General features: G+C 37.1%; 1 protein-coding gene across 1 annotated transcript; it reads left to right on the forward strand.

Annotated features, from left to right (window-relative positions):
- Positions 1-14,702, forward strand: trhr2 (thyrotropin releasing hormone receptor 2). Its single transcript, XM_081371756.1, has 4 exons — positions 1-118; positions 2,687-3,082; positions 3,944-4,361; positions 10,926-14,702. The coding sequence occupies exons 2-4, from the start codon at positions 2,697-2,699 to the stop codon at positions 11,625-11,627; spliced, it is 1,506 nt and encodes a 501-aa protein (XP_081227882.1). The 5' UTR covers positions 1-118; positions 2,687-2,696; the 3' UTR covers positions 11,628-14,702.
- Positions 14,703-15,811: the final 1,109 nt, after the last annotated feature.

Consider the following 15,811-nt stretch of genomic DNA (forward strand, 5'->3'; position numbering starts at 1 on the left):
GATTATTTGCTCGTCGTTTCAAATACTTCATATCAGTGCATTTTGTTTTTTCATCAGGGGTTTACAGCCGACACTGCACGAGAGCTGTTTTGATTCCACACTACAAGAATGATGTCTGGTAAGAGACGCTTTATCCTATCTTGAGAAGTTATCGATGACAGTTTCCATAATACGTAAATTTTAAGTGATTTTCTTTTTGCATAACTCCGTTGCTAAAAGTATTTTTTTGAAGACAAATTTATTTATATGATATTTATATAATGCACTTTTAGCTTATATTGTTTGCATTTTTTAAGACATATGGCTCTATGTTTTACAATACTGAAATTCTTGTTTCGTTCAAGTCTATGTTTCTGTCCTATATAAAGCGGTTCAGATAGAAGACCGCGGTGCTAATGATTACTAATGTTACTAGCCTAATTAGATACTATGTGTAGTGAACCTTTAATTTATTACGATATGAACAAGCAAATCATACATATTTTTGAAAATACATTTACAGGTTTCACGTAATCAAGTTCACATTTGGCTATATTCAAGCCGAACTGTTTTGCAAAATAACCGTTGCTTAAAAGATTGTGTTGAGTTATTCGGTTTCACGCGGTCAGTCTGATTATTTTCAGAGGATTAATGAAACATCTGCTTTCCTGTTCAGGCACAAATATAGGCTTCCTACGTTTTGCCAAGTAGGACATGTTCCTGGATCAACATATTTTGTTGATCCTGTAACAACAATCCTGTCTGAAAATTTTGTCCTAACCATATTCCTACTCTAACCTAACTCTACCCATAAGTTAAAATCAGAGGGAAATGATAGGCGAAAAACACCTAACCCTGGTTGTAAGCCTAAACTTTAACTGTAAACTTGTCCCTCAAAACTGATTGGTTGATTGGAATGTTGTTCCAGGATCAACATAGATGTTGCTTCAGGAACATGTTCTTGCTACTTGGTGAAATCATGTTCACCCTTCCTAAACCTAGTGAGCTCCCTACCTAGACAACGTGTTTAGGCATAGCGTTTTTTAAGCCAGTCCGTATCGCCCCAAAACGCTGTCTAGTAATAGCTCACTAGGTTGTGAGACACAGCTGTGCTGTTTGCCTTAGAGCACATTCTACTGATTTATGATTCTGGTAGTGATACAGTCAATTAGGAGAGCTAAACAAATGTGAATGACAGCCCATTTCATAGCAGCACGCCTGACTCTCACCATTAATGAAAATCTCTGAATCAAGCATAGAGAAAGAAAAGGAAGAGCTCTCCTTTATATATGTGACAGTTGGATAATATAGTGCTTTTACTGAAAACCAGATGTAGCCACTCTTTTTTTTTATTTACATATAATTATTATTAACATTTAATTTGATCTTCTAAAGATTTTTTTTCTTCAATTTCAAACATGTCCCTCATATGAAAATCATATAGCCTAATTTTCTTAATTCATGCAAAGACAGCGGGAAACCGCAGAGCTCTTGTCCATATTTGCATTGCCAGAGCAGTAATAATGGAATATGAAATAGAGTAAGATATGAAGTCCGAGCAGGGTTTTGCAGGGTTGGGAAGTCGGGATTGAGTTAAATTACTTTTCACATCGTGTCCACCTCAATATATTAGGGAACCCCGAGAGGCAGTGTAGTCTTATTTACAAGGCAAAGAGACAGCTGAAAAGAGCAACAGATGTCTGGATTTTTAAAGCTTATGCATGCGCACCATGTTTTGGCACCATTTAGTGGCTTTAATGGATTTCACAACACTATTTTCAGACTAGAATTAATGTTCAAATATGTTATCAAAGAATATTTTTTGGTAAACATTGTGTTCTTGCATTATGATGAGCATTCAACAGAGATTTCCATTATTTGCAGTCTTTTGTGCTATATAAACTGAAAAGTAGCTATTGATGTCATTTATCATTCAATCCACAGAATAAAAACAATATAGAGGTTGCATTTGTTTTAAAGATCCTTGGTTATTAAACATGCCATTTGCCACAGCAGCTGTGTGTGTGTGTGTGTGTGTGTGTGTGTGTGTGTGTGTGGCTTCAAGTCTTTCTGTGATTTCCCCTACTTATCGTCGTGCACCACTTAAAATGTCTCATTTGAATAATTAAAAGCTTCTCATCCTGTCTCAATAATGTTCAGAGGAAGTCTCCTAAAATCGTTACTAGAGCAAGTGTTATGGGAATATTTGTAAAGAGAACAAATAGGACGTCTGTGTTAGTCTGCATCATGTTATTTTAATATGCGATGCTTCCAACTCGGTGTACTTCTGCATTCAGTCTTATCTTTTTGTGCCAGATGAAATGGACTGTTATTTAGCAATTAAGGGACGGCTATAAAATCCTTTTAACAGTGATTGAGACATGCTTTTCCCCTGCTGACTTTATTTCCAGTGTGACGCTTTTAATGGAAGGATACTGTTACAGATTAACACAGAAGAAATAATGAGTTGCGGTCAGCAGAGGAACATCATTATGTGGTTGAAGCCAAGAAAATTAAACAAGATACTTAATAAGAGAAAAGACCATCAATAAAAGCTGGAACTGAATAGATAGTTTTTATATACAAAGTTTTCATACCTTCTTCAATGTTTTGAATATCAAACAGATTCTATTCTGCTTTCTTTCTCCTCCACCAATTTGATTTCTGCCTGTTCCTTCACATCTTATATGTAAATATTAACACCAAGAGGACTAATCATGCCAGAAAATGTGAGCTCCAGAATGGACACTCCCACCAACATCTCCCTGGTGGGGTCTGGGGACGCTGTGTCCGAGTCCTTGGAGTATAAGACTGTGTCTGTGTTCCTGGTGCTGCTGGTGTGTGGCGTGGGCATAGTGGGAAACATCATGGTCGTGCTGGTGGTTCTTACCACACGCCACATGCGTACACCCACCAACTGCTATCTGGTGAGCCTGGCAGTGGCGGACCTGATGGTTCTGGTGGCCGCGGGTCTGCCGAACATCTCTGAGAGCCTGATGGCCACCTGGGTGTACGGGCATGCTGGGTGCCTGGGCATCACCTACTTTCAGTACCTTGGCATTAATGCGTCCTCCTGTTCAATCACAGCTTTCACTGTGGAGAGGTAAGACCTGAAATTAAAGGAAGTTACATAAAACTGAATGAAATACTTTTGAATAAGATTTGGAGAAGATAATATGATATGTGCTCTTAGAAATCTAATGAATATTCATAGACTTTGTGGCTTATTACTTATGCACTGGGTATACAAACAAATTGACTAGTTAATTTCTTTCCTCTTTTTGCCATGAAAGATTTTTACTATTTTAAATATCAATATTTAACCTTCTGGTGGTTTTAGTTCATGAAGTTTGTACTATTTTTTTTACTTTATCAAAATTGTACTAAACTTGGTGACTTTTGTAGCACTTGCTATAAGAACACAAAAAACCATGGACATGATTATAAAAAACTAAATAAATCTTATATAAAAATCACACTTGTGATCTTTGACCGCCATAAGAAAATTAATGGGAAATTACAGAGGATCTACAATCAGCCATGACGAAGTAGTCTTTGATAATGTCTAAATATATATCCAAATGTAAAACCTAAAAAAATGATGTCTGAAAATACACTTATAAGCAACTAGGGAATCCATAGTTAGACTATATGGTATTACAACTTAACTTTCATTATTTCTTACATTAGATAGCACCAAATCCACCTTCTATACATTGGATTTTAAATACTAAAGTATTTGATTACTAAAATACTAAAATTTTGTAAAAATACAAAAATATTAAAGAATAAGTATTACTGAAACAAAATATAGTGTTATATATAGTACATTATTCGTTTCATAACTTAGTCTTCAGTCTGCTTTGACCAGCGAGGATCAAGTGTGACCCCTAAAAGAGGAATAGGCCTATCAGAGGGTTAAACATTAAATAATACACATTACTATTATCTCTTTGTTCCACAGATACATCGCCATATGTCACCCAATGAGGGCTCATACCGTCTGTACGGTATCCCGAGCCAAACGCATCATTGCCGGGGTGTGGGTTTTCACCTGTGTCTACTGTATGCTCTGGCTCTTCCTGGTGGACATCCAGGTGAACCCTGACGGTCGTGTTCAGTGTGGCTACCGCGTCTCTAGAGACCTCTATCTGCCCATTTACCTTATCGACTTCGCCATCTTCTACGTTATCCCACTGCTTCTGGCCATCGCTCTTTACGGTCTCATCGCCCGAATCCTTTACCTGAATCCTCTGCCCCACCCACCAGACTCGGGCACCATAACCGCCCCCACTCTCAGGAGGAGCTGCAAAGAACCGGCGGATGCTGGAAAAGCAGGTCGTCAGGGACGGCCAAAGAGTGCGCTTTCTTCCCGGAAACAGGTAGGTGTGTGTGTGTCTGCATAAGTTTGTTTTTAGACAATTCCGCATTTTAATATCCACTGAGATTTCAGTCGAGGCCAAACAAGGGGCGGTTCTCTTCTCCTGTACCTTATGATTATTATCTCATATTTGTATTTTGAAAGGTCAGTTCTTTTTTTCTGAGAAGAATGTTTCACTCTACTAAATGTCAATTTGTGGGAAGAAGAGTGTGTTGATAGTTTCCTGGTGCAGTTTGAAATAGTGTTTAACACATTTAATTGGCAAAATTTAGATAATCAAGTCAAGAATTATTATTTTTTATTTGATTGCGTTTTAATTTGTACAAGACAAAGTGCCTAATTTTGCATAATAATAAAGGAGACAATCATTTAAAACCTAGTTGCCATTGGGGGCCATCTTAATATCATCACACAGAGTGCATGGCAGTGTTTCCTGCACGCAAAACAAACAACACAGTGCAAGCCTTTGTTTCCAACATGATCCCACAATTGTTTTTTAATGATTCAGTCAAAATAATTCACTGCTTTGAATTCGCTCATGACTCAGATGTTTGAACCAGATCTTTAGGAGCTGTTACTAAGTTCACAACTGAACCATGAGTCATTTTTAAGCATGTCCAATTCAAAATGAACCAGAAACCATTACGGGGATGTGGATTCTTTACAAGACGTACACCAGTCTATTTATTGACTTGTTGTTTATTTGACAATGCTTAACTTAAAGGAGAACTCTGGTCAATTTTAACATTGAGCTCATTTTTTTGTAAATTTGGAGTGCTGTCAGTACAGAGAACAACGACAAAAATCGGTGTTGCCTACACCGTGTTATCCTGTTTTTAAAATTTGCACCCTGTTGACTTCAATGGGGCAAGTTTTAAACCTGCTTTTAGCCTCTTAACATCCTTGATGTGTCATTACAAGTGCACCAGCCATGTGAGTGATTCCTTCAGAGTGAACACGGGTGAATCTGACTGCAGTAGATGTGAAAGATATGAATAAAAATGATGTTATTTCAGCCAGCGCACATACCTGTATTTATTTCCTGTTTTCGGTCGAAGTCCAAAGTAGTCGATTGTCGAGTTCACGCGCGTAATCATAGGTACTAAACAATAGGTACTAAACCATAGATTGTAAAAAATATGGACAAAGCGTCTGTGACGTCACCAATAGACTTTCTGAAGAACGGTTTTGAAGCCGTTTATGGGGGGTATGGGCGGCGCCATCTTAGAAAATCTTGGGAAATCCTAACCCCGCCCACCTTCTGGCCAATCCATATATGGGTAAAGGACGCAGCGCGCGTCTCTCAGCTCGCTCTGCTACTCCGGTTATCTCTGTTCATATTTTAGGCCACGAAATATGTTTTAAAACACCATTCTAACTCTTTTCGTTTTCATTTAAAGAAATCTTAAACATTATAGCCACACAAATGTGGTTCAGGCAACACGTATTGATTATATTCGCTGCATATAACGTTTGCCTATTTATAAAAAAACAAAATATAAAACACAACCCTGCCTCTTTTCATTTAAATATAATATAAAAATATTAAACATTTTAATATGGTCCAGGCAATATGTGCATTTGTACTAAACAACAGATTTTGCAGTAAATAACATTACAGATCATCTTCGTTGTATTAAAATTTAAAATGACAAAACTCAACCCAGTCTCTTTTTGTTAAATTTCAGTTTTATCAATATTAGCCATTATAAAAGTACAAGTAAAAGGTACAAGAAGCTATACAAATAAAGCAAACAATTCAGTCAAACATACAAAGTCAGCGCTCTAGTCTAACCATAAAACGGTAAAGTTAAATAGCGTAAATAAAGTTATGAAACTTCCCCTCAGCCAAAACGATTGCCCAGGGAACAAAATTATAGATTCACGAGACCAAAAATCGCCCATTAGATATAGACAAGACGAATTATATCTCATGTTTAACCACTACAGAGACGCCAGAGTCAGCGGCAAACAGAACGACTAGCCGAGGAAAGGCTGTTCCAGGCGGGGTACATGAGCGCCGAGCGTCCGCTGATCGTCTGGATCTAACATCTGGATAAAATTTTCATAAATCTTTAAATAAACCACAGATTTGAGCTTTAAACAACTACATTCTCGCCTGGAAAACTCTTAAAACTACATTACATGATACAGAAACAGTAGTATTATATTTCAACTGTGTTAAAAAATGGCGCTTCTTATGTTGTCATTCTCCTTGGCGCAGCCTATGCTCGTTATCAGCTGTCAATCAAGCTGTCAATCAAAGTTAACCACGCCCTTATTTGTCATACATTTTATATCTAAATATAGATCTAAACTAACGAGTTAGAAAAAAATTCACCCCCCTCACAGTTGTCAGGCACTCGGAAGCTATCGAAAAATACAATAAAAGTCCATGGGACCAACCTGTAAAAACATGAATTTATGCTGTGAAAACGGACATTTTAACATGGACAATGGACATTTGCTTCCTTTTGGGACCTCCCTCTAGCGGATTTTCGATGTATTGCAGTTTTTCGCACTTCCGGGTAGGCTTCATTTTTCAGATTAGAATGTTGCCGCTTGTACTAAACCTATGGGCGTGAACTCGACAATCGACTACTGTGGACTCTGACTTAAAACAGGATGTAAATACAGGTATGTGCGCTGACTGAAATAACATAATTTTTATTAATATCTTTCACATCTACTGCAGTCAGATTCACCCGTGTTCACTCTGAAGGAATCACTCACATGGCTGGGCACTTGTAATGACACATCAAGGATGTTAAGAGGCTAAAAGCAGGTTTAAAACTTGCCCCATTGAAGTCAACAGGGTGCAAATATTAAAAAGAGGATAACACGGTGTAGGCAACACCGATTTTTGTCGTTGTTCTCTGTACTGACAGCACTCCAAATTTACAAAAAAATTAGCTCAATGTTAAAATTGACCGGAGTTCTTCTTTAAGATGCAGAGTTTTGTGCTGTGAATCAGGTCCAAGTGTACATTTGAACTGAGCGTAAGAAAAACTCAGTTTGGGTGATACTGTATGTTGGAACCATTGGCAACACTTATTCCTGATAGCATTAAAATGGAATTTATACTAAATGTTTTCTAAATGTAGTATTTTTGTGTGTCTGGAACCTGTATATGGCACAATAATATACCTTATTTTGTGCAAACAAACTCATATAGATGCAGACCAAACATCTGAGCTCTTTTTTTTATGTGAAAGGGTACATAATGGCCAATATCATCATAAAGCAGGTCATTAGGATCTATCTCATCAGAAGAGAGGCATTAGGGGCCATCGTGGTACAGTTTTGGGTCTACATTACCATCACTGCATCAGCCACAGCTATGTTGTGACACTGGAATAATGGGCTTTGTGATAGATCATAGACATTACAGATATGATCTATGCATGCAAGTAATGAAAATGTTTTTTGTTTTTTTTTATGGTTTTAGTTTTAGTTGACTATAATAACCCAGCAAGATATAGAGTCTTTAATGATAGTTTAGACTTCATTTGGAGTGTCAAACAGTGGAGAATGGATATTATCATGAAATTCCATGGCCTTAAGTGCACCTATCCTTACCGCAAGTGCATTTACAGTGTGACATGCTATACTTATACTTATATCTCCATGTTATTTGTCAACTACCCTCAGTTTTATTTTAGCATCACTGAATTAGTTTTAAAAAATCCTTTTCATTTAGTTAAAGTTTGAATAATATATTGTTATTTTTGGTTATTTGCTGTTGTAAATATGTTTGGTTTTTATTTCTATTTTTAGTTATTTTAGTACATCAAGTTAAATTAAATGAAAATGAGAAATGCTGCATTGGCAACTTTAGCTGAAATAAGATAAATGTACCGTTTTTTATATATTTTTATTTTTATTTTAGTTCAGTTAGCTTTTATTCATTTTTTGTTTTAGTTAACTATAATAATCAGATATACATACTTATTGTAGTCCAGAGACTTTAATGATATTTCAGAGTTGGAGTGTCAAACAGTTGAAAATTCAGACCATTCGGTGACCTTCCGTGTACGTGTCCCTGTGAGTGAGTGTACTTGTGTGGAGATGCTCGCGTGCGCCTCAGATCAAAATCTTGAAGATTCAAGAGGGCCCCACTCGAGTGGAACATTTGCATAATATGATTTGTGATGTTCACTCAAGTATGCTTAATACTCCTAGAGATTATGCTCTTTGAGGTTATAAGAGCGGCTCCCTTTCTTTCGCTTTTGTACGCCGCACCTCCAGCCCTTTGATCACTTCATCTGCACATTTCATAAAGTTCAATACGATTCAAGATGCCCGTGCCACCGCTGTGGTTGACTGAAGTTATCTCTCCTATGAATCTGATAAAGTCATCACTACAGTAGAGGCTCCCCTTTATTTAACCTAATCATGAGTAGCAGCTGGCTTTGTTTGTGCTGTGTTAAGACCTTGTTTTCCATTGATAAGCAATCACAATAACCAGATATTCCAAATACATATTCAAATTGTCACTGCCAGTCATGCAGTCATTATCTCCTGCTTTGTTAATTAAAGGAGCTCCTCCCAGCCTCACACAGCTTCAATTAGATGCTTTGTTGTGCAGACAATTTTGTCATTATTATTGAAGGTCTCCGTCACCGGTTGTCTGTCTCCAGCGTGAGACAATGAGTACGCTCCAACCCCAGAGGACTCCCTGTGAATGTTAATGGGAGGAATTTGGGGATTTATTTGTCGCATGAACTAAGGAGGCACTAGGGGAGGACTGCTTTGTTTTCTTTGACAGTCAAAACATGGTGTGGATATATTTCCATCCTTCTCAAAGTGTCTGCCTGTTAACAGTCACTGACATAAAGATTATGTTTGACTGATGTTTGACTGCGTCTCGTTGTCTCTCTCTCTAGCTCATTCTCTCTACCGATCCCTCTGTTTTCATGCCATGAACAATAATGTAATTGTTTCTTTTTGAGCTCTAGAAGATAAGGATGAATTGATTTTAAAATGTAATTCAAACCTGTTTGTATATTTTCTCTAAATAATATCTCTAAGTATTCTGTATGAAGACATGAAAATACATCGTTATTATGCATTATTTTCATTGTGTGTTTTCCTGCATTGAAAGCGCAAACATATGTTTTCTTTTGATCTACTGAACATTGTTGCTGCGAATCCTGCTAATTTAAATGTGTAACATTACCATGGTAACATTATCTAGCTAACATTGACGTGTTGTAAAAATTATGAACATGACAGTTTAGGCGCATGTTTTGAAGAGTTGAAAATTGTTTATAGATTACAGTAGGCCACTGTTATCCAGTTGACATGTTTATGAATTTACAAGTTATGACATGTTTATGAGTAACATTATAGCTAGCTTAATTAATTATTGGTTGTAGCTTGTTTTTCTGTCCTAAAACGTAACATTTATTAAAAAATATATTAATATGTATCTTTATGTTATACTTTATATGTTACAAGTCTAATGCTACCAAAGCAGCATTTATTTGAATAAATGCACAAAAAGAGTAATTATGTGAAATATATATTTTTAAATATAATGAATTTTCAGCATCATTACTCCAGTATTCAGTGTCACACGATCCTTCAGAAATCATTCTAATATGCTGATTTGGTGCTTAAGAATTTGGTGCTTATTTTCAGCCATGAAAACAGTTGTACTGATTATCGTCCGTTGTGGAAACCATATAGAAAGTTCAAAAGAAGCATTTATTTTCTGACTTCAAACTTTTGAACAGTAGTGTAAAAAGAATAGAAAACAATAAATAGAAAAGAATAAAAATGGCTGAAACGTTCCTATAATTATTCTCTTTCTGCATTTTGTCTGTCAAATGTCAAGATTTTTATCTTGTTATACGAACACAACTTATTAAAATAACATATTCAAGATTCATATCATTAAAATAAACTATTCAAAAGACTAAGGTTAAATCTGTTCACACTATTAACAACTTCCTGTTAATGGCATGAAAAACAACTTGTGAAAAAAAAAAAGTACAATATGTGACCACGAGGAACATGCTTGACTATATTGTTAGAAATACTGGAAAGGGAGTCCTCTGAGTTTATAAGCTTTGAATGATCATAAGGTATTAAAGGGATAGGTCACATTTTTGGGTGAACTATCCCTTTAATACCTCCTGATAACTCAAATCTTATGAATTCTGTCATCATTTACTCACCCTCAAGTTTTTCCAAACCTGCATGAATTTCTTTCTTCTGCTGAACTCTAAAGAAGATATTTTGAAGAATATGGGAAATCAAACAGTTGATAGACCCTAGTGACTTCCATATGGAAAAAAATACTATGGAAGTCAATGGGCCCCATCAACTGTTTGGTTACCAACATTCTCCAAAATATCTGTGTTTGTGTTCAGCCGAAGAATGAAATTCATACAGGTTTGGAACAACCTGAGGGTGAGTAAATGATGGTAGAATTTTAATTTTTGGGTGAACTATCCCTTTAAGAGCTCACGTTTGAACTTTGAACTTAATTACACTGCTGTATATGCGATTATATATAGCAACTTCAAAGAACCACTTTTATAATTTCTCGCTTCTTCAGGTCACTAAGATGCTGGCAGTGGTGGTTGTGCTCTTCGCCCTGCTGTGGATGCCGTACAGGACCCTGGTTCTCATTAACTCCTTTGTGAGCACGCCATACCTGGACGCCTGGTTCCTGCTCTTCTGCAGGATCTGCATTTACGCCAACAGCGCGATCAACCCTGTCGTTTACAACCTGATGTCGCAGAAGTTTCGATTGGCCTTCCGCGGGCTGTACCGCTGCCATAGGGAAGACGTGCACCAGCGAACACTCTCCATGCTCCAGAGCGGATGCAGCCTAGGAAGAGACCCCCGACTTTGCAGCAACACCAACGGCACCAGAGACACACCTAAAAAAATCGGTTCAGTCACTCCTGAGCAGAAACAACACCAAGGCATGGAGAACAAGAAAAATATGGACAAGCTAATTAGCGATGGTGTAAAAAATGAGATTGATCCAAGCATCAACAAACATGCAGTTGAAAACTGCAACATAGATGAATTGAAAACCTCAGTAGACAAGGAGATGCCTTCAGTGGAGAACGTGGACATGAGCAAGATTAATGATAATGGGAAAATAATGGAGGAAAGCGCTAATACTACTCAGGATATTATCGCTGACATGAACAACACAGAGCAGACACAGTTAGCCTGCGGTGAAGTCCAATCCACTCTGGGGGAAGCTGAACAGAATGACACTGAGCTAAATCACAGCATTGTATAGATCACTCCACTATATTTATATATATATACATACATACATATTCATTGAAGTGGCAGGGTTGATCAGTAGAGCCTGGTTGTTCATTTCAAAACCAGATCTTGAAATTGGGATCTTGTTTGAATGTACTAACAGGCGTCATCCTAAGTTGTTCCGAACACAGAAAAGTCCTGCAGAAACATGCGCCTCATTGCTAGGGGACACATGACAGATGAAAACAATAATTGCTCTATCTTCTGATAGACTGGATAGAATCATAATCTAAAGCAAAAAGCCTTCAGTCTGAGCCTATCATATACTAAGGATTCTATGTGGAATCTGGGAAATCAAACTGCCCAAAATCTGCAGATTGGCTATGACTTTCAGCAAGGTTTAACTCTTCCAAACTGCAAATCTTGGCAAAAGTTGTGTAGTCTATTGTAGTCTATGGTTTGATTAAAGAGATAGCTTACTCATGTTGTTCCAAACCTGTATGACTTTCTTACTTAAAAGAAGATATTTAGATTTTTTTTTTATTCAGTTATAGTCCATACAATGCATTTCATAGTATAGCCTAAAAAAGCCAAAAAAAAAATTCTGCTGCAAATATAAATAATTACTCTTTAAAGTCAGAATGAAATGCATCTTATTGTGAAAGATTCCTGTATGTTAATTTTTTTGTGAAAGTGACTATCAAAATGTCACAACTCAATCCTCTGACGAAATGACAGACTTCTCTTTGCTGATGTATGCCGGACTTTTCCAATCGACTGCAAGATTGCATTCAGATCTGCCTTCGTCCAATCAACAACCAACATTTTTCCATTTTTCGATAATCTGTTTCACTTGGATGTACGTCACAATACAGAAGAAATGAAATGTCACTACTTCTGTTGCAACTTTAAGGATGTTCACACTTAAGTCATCTTTAAAAGAACTGAATTCTTTCAGCTGACCCAAAAGTGAACTGAGTGAAAAAAGACTGCACACAAAACATTTAGGCTCCTTCACTTTGACACTACGAACTACATATTTAATTAAATTGCAGCATTTTAATAATCACACAAGGCCATACCGCAATTTGGACTTGAATTTAATTAGTTGTGCAGCCTTAGCTTCAGGATGTGTCCTCTCAACACAAAACGTTTTTGCCCACTTTGTGTCTTCAAGCACAGCAGAGCAGAATGAGAAACAAACAAACTCCATCCTGCTTTTAAAGCACAGACGCTTTCCCATAAAAACATTCAGGATGCCATGGGGCATAAGATCCATTTAAAATGCTTTCGTCCAACAATAAGGCCCAAAGCTTCATGACACATTTGTGTTTTCCCACAGCCAACACAAGACATTTGCCATCGCTGGATGAATTCCATAGTACGTGGAGATGTAATGCCTCGCCATTTGTTCCTGCCCAAGTAAACAGATCCGATTCTGTGTGCCCAGCGGCTCGTCTGAGCTTCTTAGACCCCTCTTACAACCTCGTGGAAGACGAGCAGAGTCACGCATCCATTTGTCAGGTGCAGTTATTCATCTTTTTATGTGGAGCGCAAGGAACAGCTTTCACACAGAACAGAGACGATGTTTTCTGTTGAAGCAAGCAGACAGTTGTAACCATAAATCATCCATAAACAGAACACATCCTTCCTGGAGGAGATCCGTGGAGCTGGAGAGTATTCTCAAAGCACTTTGTTGTTTAGCAAGCGCTATTTTTGCCTCATATTTATGCAGAGACATTTAATACTCAACATTGGTGTGATTATCTGTTATAATACATCATTTTCTGACTGTGTCATGACTTTGTAAGTCATTTTTAGTTGAAATGTGAACCCTATGTTGCTATTTTAGTGAAGTGTTTTGTTGTTGCTCTGGAGAAGAATGCACCGTTTTCAGAATCATTTGAAATGAATATGAGCCAGGCAGACTACAGTTTAATTTCTGATATATTCTGCGTATGTTTTTGGGTTTGCAATTCTTTATATCATTAGTGTAAAGAGACATTTGAAAGAACAAACCTATATTGCTTAACCTAAGAGTTTTTAGACAATGCTTGTCTCTTTCCCATGATGCTTCGCAATTGTGGATTGCTGCGGTCTTGTTTCTGTGCCAGGAGTGGATTTCCTCTGCAGACTGATGCTGCATTCATGCCATGTCGTAATTACCGTAAATAAGAGATGATAACACGTGTTTCTGTACTTCGAGCTTTTCACGTCCTCGGATTCTGAGTGATATGTTTCTCCTGCACTATTAAAGGGATAGTTCTGTCATAATTCTGTCGGTAATTACTCTCATGTCGTTCCAAACCCCTAAGACTTTCGTTCATCTTCGGAACACAAATGAAGATCTTTTTGATGAAATCTGAGAGCTTTCTGTCCCTCCATTGATACAACTACCACTTTGAGGCTTCAAAAAGTTAATAAAGAGATCGTAGAACTAATCCATATGAATTGAGCGGTTTAGTCCAAATTTTCAGATTTCTTCAAAAAGATCTTCATTTGTGTTCCTAAGATGAACCAAAGTCTTACGGGTTTGGAACAACATGAGGGTGAGTAATTAATGACAGAATTTTCATTTTGGGGTGAACTAACCCTTTAACTTCAAAATAAATCTGCAGAGGTCACGTGGTGCAGCAGATCTCTCAGAAAATGAAGAGTCTTGTAATTACGAGTTCTGCAATCACGTGACTGCTTTTTACAAGTCAGAATAGCAATTAATTGCATACAATAGGAATCAGTAGTAATTACGACATGGTGTGAACACCTTCATTTGGTGTTGCCTAAAAAGTCATTTCCATTTTGTGAGCCTAGAAAGCTTTTTATTAGCTGCTATTTATAAATAATCTATTTTGAAACCCATGGTTGATATTGTGTTAGTATTGCGATATGAAGCTTCTATTTGCTTTTGAAGCTTTTGAGCCCGTTCTGTGTTTGCTCAGACTGTGGTTGCGAGTTAAAAATCAGAGTAATGTGCAAGTGATCTGTGAGCATGTTCAGTTTTCTGCATATTTTTAAAAAAGAGATAAAAACATACATATGAAATCTTACTCCTTTCTGGTTTGGCATTTAGCATCCTATGTGAAAATTAAAGCTGGATACAAGTGCAGAATTTTAATGAGTTGTTGATTTATTCGTGTTGAAGCTGCCACATGTCCTGAGGAGGGGAGGAGGGGAGGGGGGTTACTGGTTGCAGAAAGTAATGATAATTTCACATTGCATGAGATCTTGAGCAGTCAATAGCAGGACTGCACTCTGGAGCAAATGAGCCAATAACATCAGCTCATAGGTGTAAAAATTTACATATGGGTCAATGACCAATAAGGATGATAAAAATTAGAAATATTAACCATCTTCAAAAAAAAGTTATTAGAAATGTAATCTTTGTAATCATAAATTTTTCATCTATTTTTTATGTTTCATACATTAAACAAGATTTACTGCATTTTTTTAAAACTTCATGACAATGAAAATAGCAAAATGTTTCTTTTAATAAAATGGTGATATTTTGAAAGAAAAAAAGCCTTGACAACCAGGAGAGTCTAAGGGCGCTTTCACACTTGGTTCGATTGCCTGTTCCGAACCCGAGTTCGATTGCTCGATTGCCGAGCGAACCGTACCCGAGTTCACATGAACCGTACCCCAGACCACCTTTTTAAGCGGACTCGAGTACGGTTCGCGGGTGCGCACCCGAGTTCGGGAGACAGCGTTCACATCATCCAAACGAACCGAACTCTGACGTCATTCGAACCTGGGTGCGCACCAAAAGTGCTAGTGTGAAAGCGCCCTAATTTGATGGTTTTCTTGTCACATGACTACAAAATAACAGTCTAATACAATCTGACTGATTTAGAGGAAAAATATTTTCACTGTAAAAAAGTGATCAGTTGATTTAACTTAAAAAAAGTGAAGAAACCCGTTGCCTTAAAATGATTAAGTAAATAAACAATGTGTAAATGAAAAAATTAAGTTATGTGGAATTGCAAAGTTCACAATATGCATGCAATTTATCTACTTAATTTTAAGGCACCGGGTTTCCTCAGATTTTTAAGTTAAGTCAACGTGTTTAGATATTAATGACGTTTCAAACAACCAAACTTTGCTGTTTTTAAGTATTTTCAATTTCAGGCTTACGTCATCAAGACTTTTTTGAAATTGAAGTTGAGAAGGATATTCAAACATGTACATCATTCAAGAGGTGCATTTTTATTTGATTTT

This window comes from Scardinius erythrophthalmus (genome assembly GCF_964197995.2).
Source record: "Scardinius erythrophthalmus genome assembly, chromosome: 8".
Lineage (NCBI taxonomy): Eukaryota > Metazoa > Chordata > Actinopteri > Cypriniformes > Leuciscidae > Scardinius > Scardinius erythrophthalmus.